The 17,096-nt window shown below is 39.8% G+C and overlaps 3 protein-coding genes across 6 annotated transcripts in view; 1 reads left to right on the top strand and 2 right to left on the bottom strand.

Annotated features, from left to right (window-relative positions):
* Positions 1–1,973, bottom strand: part of vps9d1 (VPS9 domain containing 1) — a 40,792-nt gene extending 38,819 nt beyond the window's left edge. For both annotated transcript variants that reach the window (XM_031868160.1, XM_031868161.1), the window contains exons 1-2: positions 1,851–1,973; positions 69–141 (exon numbers count right to left, since the gene is read on the bottom strand). In XM_031868160.1, coding sequence (XP_031724020.1) covers positions 69–141; positions 1,851–1,943 — 166 coding nt within the window. In that variant the 5' untranslated portion in view covers positions 1,944–1,973. The remainder of the gene's footprint in view (positions 1–68; positions 142–1,850) is intronic.
* A 2,875-nt stretch (positions 1,974–4,848) lies between these two features.
* Positions 4,849–6,119, bottom strand: LOC116394845 (C-C motif chemokine 4-like). Its single transcript, XM_031868189.1, has 3 exons — positions 5,915–6,119; positions 5,287–5,410; positions 4,849–5,106 (listed from the first exon to the last, which is right to left on the bottom strand). The coding sequence occupies exons 1-3, from the start codon at positions 5,979–5,981 to the stop codon at positions 5,019–5,021; spliced, it is 279 nt and encodes a 92-aa protein (XP_031724049.1). The 5' UTR covers positions 5,982–6,119; the 3' UTR covers positions 4,849–5,018.
* Positions 6,120–10,035: 3,916 nt separating this feature from the next.
* Positions 10,036–17,025, top strand: znf276 (zinc finger protein 276). Of its 3 annotated transcripts, none has more exons than XM_031868187.1 (10): positions 10,036–10,172; positions 10,865–11,173; positions 11,600–11,915; positions 12,011–12,051; positions 12,153–12,548; positions 12,802–12,877; positions 15,203–15,286; positions 15,400–15,519; positions 15,678–15,753; positions 16,162–17,025. In XM_031868187.1, the coding sequence occupies exons 2-10, from the start codon at positions 10,930–10,932 to the stop codon at positions 16,333–16,335; spliced, it is 1,527 nt and encodes a 508-aa protein (XP_031724047.1). In that variant the 5' UTR covers positions 10,036–10,172; positions 10,865–10,929; the 3' UTR covers positions 16,336–17,025. The 3 variants fall into 3 exon arrangements, with proteins under 3 accessions (XP_031724047.1, XP_031724045.1, XP_031724046.1); XM_031868185.1 differs by having other exon boundaries at positions 11,597–11,915; XM_031868186.1 differs by lacking the exon at positions 10,036–10,172 and having other exon boundaries at positions 10,184–11,173; positions 11,597–11,915.
* Positions 17,026–17,096: the final 71 nt, after the last annotated feature.

Below are 17,096 nucleotides of genomic sequence, written 5' to 3'. Positions count from 1 at the left end.
ATATATATATATATATATGTAGGTGTGTGTTTTATCATCAGTCATCTATGTCGCTGCTCAGATCTTACCTTGCGAACCAGCTTCCTCCAAAAGTGCATGTGATATGTAGTTTATCGTCCGGAGGTATTCACAGTAAGCTTCCTGCAGAAAGACCATGCAGTATTTTATTATTATTTTTGTGATATGCAGTAAATATAACAATAATAGCTACTGCCAATAATGAGACAATAAAAATAGTATTTGCCATTGTTGCAAAATTCGACTAGTCAAGCTGAAAAAGCAGATGGTTTCGAAACAAATCTTCAGATAAAATCGACAGTAATAAATGATACATGACCAGGAGAGATTTCCATGCACTGCATTCATCAGTTCAGATGTAGTTAGAGTTAGTTGAAAGAGACAATGGTAGAGTGTAATGAAATGTCAATGTTTAGAAGTGGTTGTCCTGCTCTTTTACCTTACAATAGTGTGATGCAATTCTAAAAAAACAAAGGTCTAAAATTACCAATTTATTGTGTTGTGTTTTGTTGCTTGTTGAATTGTCTTAATTCCAGCATTTCTAAACACACTGTGACGATTGCAGTTACGGTTAAAAAGCTGGTAAAAAGGTGTTTATTTGTGAAAATTATCTTGCTGAACAAAACTTATCCGGCCGTTTCAACATTTACGTCCTACATTTTACACAACACCAGAACTAATTGTACTGACTAGGCACTCTTCTTTCAGGAACCAGTCGTGACTTTTCTGTTCTGTATTTACAGGTTAATACTGAATATGGGCTGTAACATATTTTAGGCTAAGTCACCATTTTAAGTTTGATGATAAACTGGTGACATGTCCAGCTGTACACTGCCTCTCATATTGGGATAGACTCCAGCCCACCCAGTGGGTATATGATGGATGGACAGACATTGTTTTACTGTACTGGTCCCCTGTATTTGTTCTATATCAAGATAACCCATTAAAAAAATACTATTTACCTGCACTGTATATACCATACGATCTAGGCTCTATGTGCAACATGAACTACACAAGCAGTTCCTGTACAGTTTGCTTTTCATCCCCGAGGTGAGTCATGGTAATAGAAGCAAGCCACCATTAAACATACAATCAGCCCTTGTTGCTAAATTTGATTAGTCAAGCAGAAAATGCTGTTTTGAACTCCCAGTTAAAAAAAGGTGTTGGATTCAATCTTGTAGAGCTCAGAAATGTTAAGAAGAAAGCATTTAGAGATGAAGATATGTAACGTTATTGTCAAATGTCCTAATAGACTTGATATTTCATTTACTTACATAAGTTATATAATTTACTTATGAGAAAGCCAGTACGTAGAATGGTAATATTTTACAGTATATTGATGAAAAACATGTAATTGTAATGTTTGAGATAGCGTATTGCGTCGAGCTATCTGACGAAATTTAACCTATTATGAAAGTTAATAACGATGTTTACTGCTAAGTTTTATTAGCATTCTAAAGTATTAAAAGTAACAAAGCGCTCGTGCCTTTGGAATAACATGCTAACTCCTTCTTTCTTAGAAAATTATATGAAGTGATATCAACTACAAAAGTAGTCAGTAAAAAAGAAAGGTAGAAGTTAGAAGTGGATACATTTAATGACAAGTAAAATGTATACAATAAATAATATGACGTTGAGTGTTGAATGGCTCTCGTTGGTCCTTTCAACATGAAAACAACGCACAACTTTAAATGACAGGTTAGCTAGCTAACCCACGAACGGTTCCCGCCCCCTTCCGTCTGTTTACATCACTACAGACTAGTTTCCTGTCGGGTTAAACCTTCACGTTATCGTTGCTGTCAAGCTGTGTCGCAGCACGGGTAGCTCTCTACCTTGTGTTTGTTCTCTCCGTCCAGCTGTATTGCTACTTTAGCCATTTTCATAGCATTTTGAAGGGGCTTCGCCCCACCGTCAGCTGTGGCCATGATTACACTGCACCGTCTTGTTCTTCTGCTTTTCCTCCTCCTTCTTCTTCTTCTTTGTGTTTCGTCACGGCAGATTGTAAACCCAGCTTAAAGGTGTATACTGCCACCTACTGTACGGTACTGGGAAGGCTCTAATTCATATTAATGAATGAATAAAAAACAAATTAAAAAGTAAACACCGATACCACATTATATAAATAAATAATCAAATAAATATGGTGGTAAAAGGTTTTTGCTAAATATTCAAAATGACTGAAAACATATGGTGGCTGTATTTGATTCAACCTATGACCTAGATTTCCACCAAATGTGATTATGCAATTTAATGATGATGATAATTGTAGTTGTATAGCCCATTTCAAGCAAGGCGTAAAAAATTCTCATAAATCCTTGCAAATAATAGAACAAACTGTATCAAATTTGAAATGATTTCGTCATTGAGATATTCTTTTGAACAAATGGAACTGAACTCCTTGGCATGGGATATGAAACAGACTTCATGGTGGGATTATTTGCAATTACACAATGTAGCAAGTAATTCTCGTTCATTCCTCACATTTTCGGGGCAAAGGCTGTGGCAGATGTTGGTGTATGGTGACCCATACTAGAAGATTGAACCATTTCAATCCATTTTAACATGCTGCAGTATTACAATTTACACATGTGGATATTTTCTTTTTTTTCTCAATGCTAACTTTCTGTGGTTACTTTTCTTAATATACTGTGCCAAATTATGCAGGCCCTAATTGACTGTGTGAACTTTGACCTCTTCTAGATCAGTGGTTCTCAACTGGTCTGGCTGCGGGACCCACCATCACCCCTTAATGACAAGCCGCGACCCACGACCCAAATTATATATAGATATATATATATATATATAGATATAGATATAGATATATATATAGATAGATATATATAGATATAGATATATATAGATAGATATATATAGATATATATATATAGAGATATATATATATAGAGATATATATATATAGATATATATATAGAGATATAGATATATATATATATAGATATAGATATATAGAGATATAGATATATAGATATATAGATATATATATAGATATATATAGAGAGAGAGAGAGAGAGAGAGAGAGAGAGAGAGAGAGAGAGAGAGAGAGAGAGAGAGAGAGAGAGAGAGAAAACACTTTTTACATCATTTATCATCATTTCATTCAGTCACGTGAGGCTGTTCATTCCTGATTGTCGGGTTTGATGAGTTTTATCATTTAAGAGAAACAATAATCATATTCTGGGTTATTTAATAATGACGTCATAATCTGAATTTCAAAACGTACAGATGCAAATAATTCATAAGACGATCGCATTCCGCCGGTAGAAATGGATCCTGAGCTTATAAACAGGACACAGTTTGTTAACAGACTACAGAGAGAAACACCTCTACAGTGGTGATTACTGTGTGTCTTTATTAGTTATTAGTAACTAGTATTAAGTACAGTGATCATGTGATCAAAAGTCTCTCCAGCTGTTAAAGCCAACTGACAGCTGATCCAGCTGTGATCAGCTGATCCTCCGTCATCAGAAACAGACATCGCTTCACCTGATGTGGAAAGGACGTCTCATGTCTCTTAAAACATATTTCCTCGTTCCTCTCTCCTCGCATGGTTTCCTCCATGCATCCCTGGTGGGAGGGACTAAGACGCAAGGAAAGGACCCAAGTGAGGGAAACGGATATGCAATTAAGAGACTTGGGATGTACCCCGTGTGTCACGGTGTGTGTACATCTCACTCAAATCAGGAAACTTGTCAGAATGCCCATATTTGATTGGGCATTCTAGATAATGACGTGTCTTGCATTCACTTGTAGACATGAGAAAGATAATTTAGGGGTTGAGTCACTGTGAGTAAAATGTTACCCTATAGGATTCAGTTCCTCTCCTTTGTAAGATGTGAAAAGACGTACTTTCCTGGACCAACTGCTAATTCAAAGATCCCACATTGTCAAAAGTGAGATTTTCGTGTCTTTTTTTTTTAAAGCAGGTCTAAGTGCTGTATAAATACAGAGAAACTCAATCCACAGAGAAATGTACACAGCCCACCATTCAGACAGGATTTCTGTACGGTTGTGATGTCACAACTTATACAATACATTAACCATGTTTAAAATGTAAACATTCTACATGTGTCCCTGTTTATTTCCAGCTGCAGTGCATGTGAATGAAACCAGCTGACAGGAAGAAAACGTGGACCCAAGCTGTTGCATAGCAATGCAATTCCAGTGAAACGAGCTCAGACAAAGAGTGAATACAGGTATATTCACACAGACAGTATGGGGGAAATAAAATGTTTTTTTTAACATTAGAGTGTAGACATGTTTGAGTAGAAACTCAACATACAAGTATAAACCTGGAAACATACATGATATGTCTCCTGTACAAAAAAATCTCTATAGCATACATTTCAATATGCAGGACTTTACAGTAAGGGTTGCCAGGTTGCATCGGCAATTGGCAACCAATTCTTGGCCTTTGGTTGACATCAGTGGCAACAACTTTAAATACATTTTAGATATGTGTTGCATTAGTGATATTTAAATATTGCTAGTAGAGTTAGAAGCAGAACCAGACAACGCTGCACGTTGGTGCTTTTACTCACGTGCTCTCAGTCATCTGTTATTGAGACAACACCTCGATATGTGACACAACTCGTGGCGGGCCGATGAACACCGCCATTGACAAGACTTTCGTAAGAACTGGCGTATAACTGCATAGTATCTCAATTACTCACAATATAAGGTGACTGAAAAATGGCAACCATATTGTTAGTTTTGGCAACCAAAGGCTGATCCCTTTAAAAGTTAGTGTTGAGCTCTGAAATCTCACAAATCTGATAAACTTCTTCAGTTTGATTAAGCGACATACAACCTGATATTCATCAGCATTTATTTTTCGTTTTTGTTTCATGAACGCATGCATCGATACATTTGGCAAAATGGAAATATGAAGAACAAAGCAAAACAAGGGTTAATCAGTAAAATTGTTAATGGTTGCACGAAGTAGAAAACGGCTGGAGGTTCAGTGACCATGAGGACGAGCACTAGATGACTTGCTGTCCCTTGAAAGCTTCCTGTGCCCAGTCCACAGTCTGGCTCATGCAGATCTCTTTCCCTTTGGCAGTGCTGACCCTGCAAAAAATAAATAAATCCATAGCAAGTCAGGGCCAGAAAATACATTCTTCCTTGAAATGTGATATTTATTTACTCATTTTCTTTATTCTTTTTGTTTTTATGTTCAAACATAAGGTGGTGTAGCATCATTGCTGTGGTGAGGGTGGCTCTAGTGACGGAAACCAATGTCTAACATACACAAATGCCTTTTCACGACAGCTGCTGTGGGTCTTGGTGACGGAGACGATTTGCTTGCGCGGCACCCTTCCTGTGAAGAATTTAAAGCAGCACGATCCAGGCGATATTTGGTTCAATGCATGAGCTGGAAAGACAAAAGAAAACCAGAATCAGTGGCAGAACACGCTGCCATTCACTGACCTCGACACACGACAAGTACTGAACAAAATGAAATCATTTAAAGCGACACATTTCATCAGGCTTCATAAGTTTGTTACATTATACATTTTCATTATCAAACCGTACAGATGTTTGGGGATGTGCATTCGCACTGTAAAAATACTAATACAAAATTCCCCCAAAAAACAAGTTTGTATTGTGTTGATGTAATTACCCTTAAAGGGAACGATAAATTGTGTGCTTTGACTTCACCTTTAGTTAGGAATTTCAGTAAACAAGATTGAACTCAAAGTACGCGTGCTCAAACAGTGATGGCAAAATACAGAATTATTATTTTTTTAAATACCAACTTTATTTTCAAAATGTTAATCGAAAGTTAACAGGATGAAAAACATTGGATAATCAGATAATTATGTAGACTAACAATCTATAAATGAAATTAAATAATGAAATAAAAAACTAAACTTACGCATGGCAGTGCAGTAGTAAACAGTGATCAACAGCAGGAGTCCCACTGTGAAGCTCAGAGTCCTCATGATGTCCTCGGTGTAGAAGCGATGATGCTCCTCTGTCTTTGCTGTCCGTCAAGTCATCTGCTCTGATCTCACTTATAGCTGCTCATATGTTCTCAGGATCACATACTTGGCGACTCTCAGAAAAACCACCAGAGTGGGCGTCTTTGCAATTTTGATTAACAGGAAGTCACCCATGCACTTTATCACACGCCGAGCAATAGATCTGTTGATAAGAGACATGAAATACATTAAGAACAGAAACTAACAACAAGATATACATTTATTTGATTGAGATCATAACTTATCCCTAAGTTATAAGTAACTTTAGACTGAATTCCATTGAAAAAGACAAGAGTTAAGAGAGAAGCAAGCTGTTACTATGAAGGCCTATGTGTTCACAAATGTTAAAGAAATGCCATCTTCGCATTCTAAAAGCATCAGTATGCCTTAAACCAAGTGCTGGTCAGGTTGACAAACATCATCTGAAAGCACTTTCCCAAGTCCTTTCTCATGGGGGCCAAAAATGATGTTACGGGTTAAGGTTGGGGATTAGGTTAGGGTTAGGGGTAAAGGTTGGGGTAATGTCAAGTCACCAGTTAACACGGTCACTTGTTAAACTGAAAAGCGGGTGGCTTCAACAAGCAATCACAAACCGCCGTACATCTGGTGCCAAACTGCGTGTGCACACTTACGTACGTCATCGTTGTTAACTAACAACAAAAAATACTAAATGTAGTATGCTAGGCTAAATGTTTTATATTAGGCCATTCTATGTCCTAATCCTTACATTATCATTCACCGCTTATCCTCTTGCTGTGAGAGAACAGTGCTAGCCACCACACCACCGTGCAAGCCCCAAGTAAATGTAATATAATCTAATCAGAATTGTCAAATTACTGACAAGATTGTAAAATAAAACGTCATGGTAAGATTCACCTTTTTAGGAGCAGGTGTTGTTGCTCGCTGCCTACAGTGAATAAAGAGACGTGCAGATCAAGTCGTGCATTGCACCACAGACCAGCAGCCTCTCCTGATAAGCATCAGGAGGGACAGAGGTTTAGCTGATGTGTATTAAAGTGTGGTTTACACAGAAAGATGCAGGAAGAACAGATGTGTGTGAGAGCGACAGACTTTTCACACATGATCACCGAGGTGATCTGTGATATGTTTGCCAGTCTTACTAAAAAAACCTCACTGATCTTATCACGACGAGAAAAACAGCTTGTGGTGTAACTTCGTGCAGGGGGAGCGCTGACAGAATGGCTGCAGATCTTTTCAATATTAGAACTTTACAGCGACTACAAGGAACTGGTCTCTGGCTCGAACTAATCCATCAAGAAGCACTCAGACAACAAATAGACATTCTAAGCGACTTGTCTAAAAGAGATTAGCATGGACAGAGGCACGTGTTTTATGCGATATCATTCTTTGTTATTTGATGTAATTCTGTGGTTTATAAGTACTATATATAGCCTAACTACATTTAGGTTATATATCGTGTACTAATCCATCATCACATATGCAGATTTTGGAACTGTGTATATGTGATGAAAGATTAAAGATGCACTTAATGTGCTGAATTCGAATTTTTCAGAGCGTTTCTATTGCCTCCACTGCTAGGCTGAACCGGCGCCTAGCAGCTAACGGCACAAACACAGCGCTGGCAGAGCTAACAGTGTTCACACTGATCAGCTGTGACCGCCGTATGAGCTCAGTGCAGAGCGGCGGCCGTTAGCTAACCAGTGGGGAATTATCTGCCAAATCTGCAGCTCTATGGAGCTTTTATAGCATCTTTTAGCTCATTGTTTGGTTTGATGGCGAACGTGCACTGTATGGTTCGGTTTCCAGCAAAATGGTTCTGATTAAAACCACAGCACACTACCTGTCCAGCTCTAAACCAGCAAATAGAGAAAGCCATCAGCAGCTAAAAAGTCACGTGTCTTTTTTTTTCTCAGGAGGTGGTGAAGACCAAAGCACATCTGAAACGAGAAGCCATTTTACATTCATCAGGTCATATCTGTTAAATCAAGGTCAACAGCATTTAAATGTGTTAAGTGTCGTAAGGATAAGGATAGGATGACCTGCCACATCTCTTCAAGAAGGGAAACTAAATTTAACAAATGAATAACTACGTGGAAATGGAGCTGAATCTTCAGAGTTATCCAGATTGCATCTCTTTTAATTGAAATCCGCCATTGCCTGTTATGTGCTAATTCGTAAAAGTTAACCCTAATTAGTCGAACTCTTCTCCTCAAAAAAACTCATCGTAAACGAACTAACAACACACATGCAGCGTTGTCTGGTTCTGACTGTAACCAGCAATATTTAAATATCACTAATGCAACAACTATATTAGAAATGTATTCAAAAGTTGTTTCCACTGATGGGGATCAAATGCCTAAAATTGGGTGCCAGGTTTTCAAAATGGTTGTCAATGGCAAACTGGCAATACTGTCGAGCCCCGTGTGGAAACATGACTTTGAACAAAATTACTCACAATCCAAATAACACCATTTCTTAAAGCAAGTTAAACATTTTTGGGAAACATACTTCTTTGTTTCCTGGCCAAGAGTTAAATGAGCGGTTTTTCCCAAAATATTTAATTACTCCATCAATGTATAGCACAGAACTCTATTTGATTATCTTTACTGTTACATGCAGCTAGAAAATCTTCCTCTTAGTACTTTTGTGTAGCATATGATGATCTGAATTGTTTACCTCCTAAATTTCTCCTCATGTTAGAGGGTTGAGCATGTTATAGATTGGAATATGATAAGTAAGATTCCTGCATGACAGAATGACCCCCACACACTGAATGTGTGGGGGTTGGTGTGTTTGTATACATTTATAGGAGCAGATGTCCAGGTGGCATTTGTCTCTTGAAAATAAACTGGTTGTTTGTGATGGAAAAGTGCAGGTTATGTTCATGAGCTCTCTGTCTGACACAGTGCACATACAAAACACACACGCACACACACAGCAAATTGACAAAAAAAAAAAAATGCAGAAGATAATAATAAAAAAAAAAGGTTTTTGAGGGTTTCAGGGTTTTGTTAGAAAATAAATACATACAATAAAATAAATAAATACAAACACAAAAAACAACCACTACATCATATTGGTTTCTCTACAACATGAGTCAGTTTCCCCCTTTATGCAAATCTGTGCGGTGCAGACAGAAGTGATGGAGACAGCATGATGCTCACAAGATCTTATCGCAGCTGTTTTCAGACGTGTGCACAAACCCAGGTTTAGCAGTGCATCTGTGACCCATTTACAGTACATCATCTCTGTGCATGCATTTGCAACCATACAGTTTATATACAAACATGTATATACATAGGCACATATATACACATATGCATATATATATATACATGTGTGATTATATATATACATATGTATATATATGTGATTATATACATATATATTAATTATATATTGAAATATTGTTACTACTATGAGAAACTGTTTCTTTACTGAGCACCATTGCTTTTTTCTCAAACTATATTCATTTAATGATAATTAAAGTTTTGAAATAAAAAATATCTTTCTATTCATAGAATATGGATTTTTCATTGAGGAAAAAAACTGAAATAGATTATTAATGAAAACAGAGCATTTGTTATGTCTTAAAACATGTCTGGGGGATCTTAAAATATAAAAAATAAGACGACAATAAAAATCTTTGTATTTCTATACACACCATTTGCATTTATTATTAGGGCCTATTTCTATTTATTAACACAAGTGCACATACATACAAAATAATATATTTCAGATTGCCACAACGAGCATAAAGGAGCATAAAACTGTGAGCTCGGCCTTATTCGAGCCGGTTAAAATCACATCCTCCATACTGTATGTCTGCATGAAGCCATTCATGATAAGCTTTTCCAGCAGCTAATAATGCCATGAAGATAACAAAGCCTACTCTCTACATGCATTCATTTGGAACATTGAATATGTAAAGTATGTTGGTCATGTTAGTTGTATTTCACTGGTTACATTATTTTGTATGGACGGCGGGTGGCGCTGTATCATATCTTCTCCTGCGTTTTGTTCCGGTAAATTAGCACTTCCGGGTTCTAGTGTTTACAACTGGGAGCCGAGCAGCGTTGAGACCACAGAGCTGTGTTCAGGCCCGTGAAAACATATTTTATGTTCAAAAGCAACATGCACTTGAGGTGCTCGGATTCAGACAGTCTGACGGTAGGCTGTGCCGCAGGGCTGCACCATTCAGAACGACGACATGACATTTTGACACTAGCTAGCAGACGTGAGCAGGCTCACTCAGGCTAACCAGCTAACGTTAGCTTGTTGAGATGAACAGCGACTCAGAAATTATGTCGTAACGTCAAAATTAGAATATTCCAGACTTTTTTTTATCTGTCGGTCTTACCGAAAAGCAATTGAAACAACGACGTCAATGTTGAAATGCTATATTTATCTTATTTACTGTTAGCGCGGTTTTTGAATGCAACTCCAACTAGTGTTATTTGTTTTTAATCCACTTTTCTTCTTTACGTCATATCATATTCATGAAACTGCACTGGATTTGCAAATATGGTCCCCAATAAATAGTGGTGCGGCAAAGAATAGAGTAATCAGACCAAGTGGTGTCTTATATGAGTAAATGCTGCTCGTGCCAAAACTACATTTTAACTTAGAATCAATGTATGAATGTTTAAAATAGGAAGAACGTATGTTGTTGCACGTAGGATTTGGGAAATAGTAGCTTGCTCCAAGACAAATAAGAAAATATTGTTGGACATATATACATATAACTAATATAACATGAGCTTTCATTTTAAGATTAGGCATTATTTAAGTAACTGTTTATTCTGCAGAAATTGATAAGATAGGAACTCATTGGAATTGGCTTGCTCTTTAAATCTCCACAGTGGCACAGGAAGCAGGGCTCCATCACCGGGATCAGCTGCTGAAGAGTCCGGGTTTAGAACTAACTATGAAGAAGAAAAGCAGACGTCCAAAGTCGTCGACTTCGCGACAGAGCAGCAGGACAACGGGGAGCGTCAGTGAGGAGGAGAAGAGGCCACCTGGAAACAGAGGGAGACCTCGGAAGACCGTCCCTGCAACCTCGGACAGTTTCTACCACGATGACGCTGCCGCAGAGGACAAGACCGCAGTCTGCAGTGTGACGGCAGCCGACGACTCACAAAAACATCCAGAGAGCAAGTCTAGAGCTTCAGGTGTGTGTCAGTGCCAGACCCTTATATTTGCCTTCTGTCTTCTTGAGATAGAAAGTCACACCAAACCCCATTCAATAAGAAGGCAGTTAATAAGTATAGCGGCTTTTTCTTTCTGTTCCCTCGCAATATTCTACTATCACCATAATCATGTGTGTGGAAATCGGAGTAGTTTTTAACGGTGTATGCTTATTGGAAGAGTCTTAATTTAAATTAAATGTCTTCAGCCATGTTTTGTGCGCGCATTTGACATAGACAAAGTAAAGTTTAATTTGCAGATTTATTTAAATGGAGTTCGCTCTGATATCCTTTTCATTACAGATCCGCTACTTGACTCGGTTTTCTCTTGGAGACCCATTAGCTTCTATTTGCAGATTTTTTGGCTCATGGCAGTTAAAAGAAACACTGACCTGTTACTTTTCCCAGCAGGCAGACTGTCAACGGCCATCTGTCGGCTCTGCCATGGGAAGTTTTCGCCGCGCAGCATGCGGCACGCTTTCGACAAGTGGCCTCAGGATTCCATCGGCATCGTCGACGATGAGTCGGACGCAGCGGCCCAGTCGCCCCTTCTGTTCCACACGGACTTCCAGCGGCTGGTCGGGGTCCAGTTGGACCGCGACACCCGCTTGTCAGAGTTCATCTGCAAGAAATGCCACTCCAAATTCTACAAGTGCCACGGCATCCTGCTCAGATTTCTGCAGAGAGTCAACCTCCCACCTGTTGGGAAAGAGAACCTGAAAAGCTGGTGAGTCCCAAGAAAAAAAAACAAAAAAAAAAAGATTCTCAATTGTTCAGGCAGAAAAATCTACAAATACAAACAACCGTTTGTTTCTATTTCAGTAAGAAGTGTCCAGAGGCCTCGGTAAACCACGCCTCAACAAGTAAATAAAAGCTTTCAACTCTTTACTTTTGCTTCCATCACATGAAACAAGTTAACCCATCGCATTACTCTGTTGGGGACATTCTGCTGTTCTCCTTTCAGCACCACAGTCCTTCACCTCAGACCCCGAGTGCCTCCACAGCCTGGTGTCCTGGGCCCACCACCACGGAGAGGCCTGCCGCTCCTGCCCCAACCTGAGGGAGGTGCTGGAGGACCGGTGCTGGGGCTCCGTCAAGGCCGTTTGGAGCTGTGTCGACGGCCACAGGTATGTCATGGATGCCCAGTGCGCTGCCGCCGCCAACCCTGGGTACGCCATGGACTTATACGGTGGAGCGTTGGTTAGTGGCAACGGTGACAGAGCGATGTCGGAGGAGGAGGAAGATGAAGAAGGGCAGCCCAGCGGGAATGGAAGTATAAGCACTCTGGCTCAGCACAGTCCACCTGCACTTCCTGTACAGACTCAGAGCTCAGCGCTGGTGAACTGGACCGGCAACACAGGTGACTGTTTATCGCTCTCGTTGTCCCTAGGAGGTTTGAAGCAGAATCTTCCATAGATAAATGTCTGAATGGCTGCCTCTTTCTTCTTTTTTTCTGAGGATCTGTGATGGATGTTTTTAGAGTATTTTTCATGAACCGGTAAAGCAGAGATATGTCAATAACCTGTTCTTCTACTGCGGTTGCTGACACAGATGATTGTGTGGCGTCTGTATGAACCCTTGTATTGACACGGTTGTGGTTTCCCCTCCATTAGACTTCACAGGTCCCGGGGGGGCGTTGTCTCCGGTCCAGCTGGAGGACAGGGCCGCTGACAGCGATCTGTCCGACAGGTCAGACACAGTTTATCTTCCTCATCTGATTCTGTCTTTCCTCTCGTCTGGTGGGTGATTTCACACCCGTAGTTTGGGTCCGGACCAAGTGGGCAAAAATGATAGGTTGTTTTAGTTCTGGTCCGGTTCCCGTTCACACTGACTTCTTGCATGACCCCAACCCAACGAACCAAGAGGGTTAAACGTGACGTAAACAGACGAACAGGTAACTCATTGATCGGACAGTTTTGGCGATTGTCACCCTGCATCATCAGGACCCACGTTGAGAAATCAAATGACTGGCAGAAGTTAATGCAGTACTTTAATACTTGTGATGTGTTTATTTTAGTGCTGGGCAAGTTAACGCGTTAATTTCGCGTTAACGCATTCATTAATTAACGCCGACAATTATTTTATTGCGCGTTAATGCATTTTTTAAATTTATTATTATTATTATTTATTCATTCATTTTTTTTTTATTGAAAGACAAGAGACAATACATAGACATAACAACAAGAGGATGACAAGAACAGTGGGATAAAAGCCAGCAAACATCCTATAGTCAGTTGTGTGTGTGTATGTCCTTGAGCCTTTTGAGATGGGGGGGAAAAAAGAAAAACAGGTACGTATTTTTAATTTATTATTATTGTAACAGACTGTCTCATGTTTATCGTTTTGTATTGGAGATATGATGTCCCTTCAGGGTTGCCGTAGAGAAAAGGCGACTTCCGCTTCTGGTCGAGGGGGGGGGCAGAAATAAAGAGAGAAGCTGCACCAGCTGTTGCTCTCCCTGGAGACTACTGGACATCGCTGCGGTAAAGTCAGCAGACACTCAGATCTCCGTGGTCAACTCAGCAGACACTTACACTTTAGTGCACCTATATGCTGAAATTCACGGTAAACGCATTTAAACGGCACAGATCAGGAGCGAGCGAAGGACTTTGAAAGTTAGCGGAAACATTAACGTGAGACAACATCCGGTTTCTTCAGATGAACATCCGGTTTTCAGAATAAGATGCCAACAAAGTATGAATTATATTCACATTAAGTATAAAACATGCTACCTGCATCTCGTGAACCAAATGTTATTTCACTTTTGTTCATATAGCAGTACTTTTAAAATAAAAGTGCGCAATACACTACTTTTGAATTCATTACTGAACTTTGACATAACAATGCGATTAATCGCAAAAAATCCATGCGATTAATCGCGATTAAATATTTTAATCGTTGCTCAGCACTAGTTTATTTATGTTCTTTGATTAATAACTGATTATAAGCATTATTTGGCTGCAGACCGGCCGCATGTTATAATGAATAACAGTAGAGAGAGGTCTGTACAAAAGTCCCATTACGTGCTCCAAGATGACGAACGTCAGGGAGCGCACAGACACGCAAATGAGGCGTATTACTGTGGGATCACTGTCAGACTTTTTTAATGGAGAACAGTTTTTGACCTATCCATCATTGAAAAATACCCGCGCTGACTCATATACATGGCCTTAAATACAGATAAGTTCAGCTGATAGATTCATTAGTAATTTATCTTTTCAAATCATGCTAAAGTCCCATAGTAGCTATTATAAAACCCTATGGTTGGTTTGTTTTCACGCCACAAATAAACCACACAGAGTCCGCTTGGAAGCAGTTGTTTGGTCCGCACCAGGCAGCAACCTCCGGTTCTGAGAAGTGAAGCCAATGAGGAAGTGGCTTATACTGTCACTTTCTCATTTCCATCAGGGGGCGACTCCTGGTTGCATAGAAGTCTATGAGAAAATTACTCCACTTCTCTCTTGATTTATTACCTCAGTAAACATGAGTTTATGGTCTCAATCTCTAGTTTCAAGTCTTCTTCAATACAGCATGATGTTCATTTCGTAAATTAGGGTCCATTTAGAGTAAAACAGACCATAATGCAGAGTAGGCTTAAGGGTGGGGCTACCTTGTGATTGAGAGGTCGTTATCAGAGCCGTATACAGCGTTTCTACATCACTTTTTTTCACTGGTTGCAAAAAAACAAGATGGCGACGGCCAAAATAACAAACTTCCCCATGACCATGCTCACTTCTTATATACAGTCTATGGTCCACACCGGGGTTTGATTGACAGCTTTCACACCAGCCCAAACGGACCGTACTAACCGGGAAAACAGATCTGACTTAATTTGAACCGATCGAAACGGGCTCGATGGGACAGCACCATTATAACCATACATTTGTGGGAGAAAACCTCCATATCTGTAGTTTTTGGGTGCTTTGCAGCTTTTAATGTGATCAGATTGAGATTGATAAAAAGGCCAGAACTTCTACAAGAACTCTACCTGTGTGTGTGTCTGTTTGTCTCTAGGTTCATCTCCGAGGATGACTTCGAGGAGAGTAGAAAAGGAGGGTTATCAGACGACGAGATGTTCGAGCCCTACTCAGACAAGAGGTGGGTGCAGGTGTCCTTCAGCAAAAGTTGGTCTTCTAAACAGCCAAGACGGACTGAAAGTTGAATTGTGACAGAGACCTAGGTACTGTGTTAAATGAACCGTTGTGTCCCAGAGCTCGCAGGGTGACCGTCCCCAACAAGAGAAGAAGAAGCACGAAGGCCCTGGTGGAGCCCAAAATAAAGAAAAAACCAGGACCCAAACCCGGCTGGAAGAACAAGCTCAAACCGAAAGGGTACACAGCTTGAGTCTTCCATTTCCTTTACTACACATCCTCCATTCAGCAGAAGTTAAATATCATATTTAAATATGTAGTTTCTCAGTTGGAAGCATTTTATATAAAACAAAAGAATAAGAGAGAATACACGTGCATTTACAAACTACTTGTTTCAGAGAGGAGCTGCCCAACATCTACAAGTGTCCGTATCAGGGCTGCACCGCCGTCTATAGAGCTCCGGATGGTCTGAAGGTCAGAATTCATTTCTGTTATTTAAGTGATACATGCTATTAATTGCATCAGTGACTGTGTGTATGTTACTATAAGGAATGCGTCGGTACAGTAAAAGAATGATATGCCATATGGTGGATAGAAAAATACATATACTATTACTAATATACAAATGTATCACTTTTTTCATCATTATTTGGATGCATGTGGATGTGACATAACTTGTTAAGAGAACAAGAACAATATTGTTTCAGTCGTTTTATCTCTATAAACTGATTCTGCAGTCATATGCAAAACAGGATTTTGGTATCTTTGTAGTCTGCGCAGTATCGACCAATTGGAGCAGGCTTTGGTCGAATGGAGGAGAAACGGTCCATGGAAAAAAATAAATCTATAAATGACTGTCTTTTCCTATGGGGGGCTGTTTAGAAGCACATCAAGGAGCACCACGAGGAGGTGAAGGAGCGGCCGTGCCCTCATCCCGGCTGCAACAAGGTTTTCATGATCGACCGCTACCTGCAGCGACACGTCAAGCTCATCCACACAGGTGAGCTCAACAGAGAGAAGGGTGTCGTTCATCTCCGTCCGGCTCTCTTCGGGTGAACTCGGCTTCACTGAGCGCAACATTGGCAATCCTTGAACGAAGATGTTGATCACTCGGCTCAGTTAACTGAGGAGAAGTTAGCAACTAATTTGGCTCGGGCTCTTAAGGCGGCGCTGGCTTTGGAGGTGGACCAGCTATTCTCTGCTTAATGATAACGCTCATCCGAGTTATGACTTTCAAAATGGAATCTACAAATACTAACCATTAACGGAAGTTACTACGAGCAACCACGAACACATTCGGCTGAGAGGCACGAGTTAACACGGCCACTCGTTAAACTGAAACACCTGTTGCTCTGTCGGAGTTCTGGAGAACTTTAGTCCGCTGTTGGGAAACCGATTCAGACATTTTGATGCAAACCGTTTTAATTCAATGTTTAAAGTTTGCCAATTCCTCTTGACGGCTGGAGCAAAACGCCACTTCTATTGCCAACATGCGCGCGCATATTTTCGATGACTTCTGCTGTAAAAGGGTTTTTAAGAGCCTTTAACCCTCTGAACTCTAAACAGTCCTGTACCTCTATGGAAACAGCACAAACATGTCTTTTGTGCAGTACGACACAGTTACCATGCCATAAATCAGAAACATTTTTTTTTATAAAAAGTTCAATTTATTTGATAATTTATTTTACAAAAATTGGCAAACAATGGAATCTATAAATTCAACATTTTTCCAAGTTGCCACAAGAGTTAAATGATCTCTCTCTCTCAGATATATCGAGATATATATCTCGATATCGATATCGAGATATATATCTCGA

This window comes from Anarrhichthys ocellatus, unplaced genomic scaffold, assembly GCF_004355925.1.
Source record: "Anarrhichthys ocellatus isolate YVR2014 unplaced genomic scaffold, GSC_Weel_1.0 scaffold41, whole genome shotgun sequence".
Lineage (NCBI taxonomy): Eukaryota > Metazoa > Chordata > Actinopteri > Perciformes > Anarhichadidae > Anarrhichthys > Anarrhichthys ocellatus.
The sequence above is the reverse complement of the archived record's forward strand: the minus strand, read 5'-3'. Positions and strand labels throughout refer to the sequence as shown.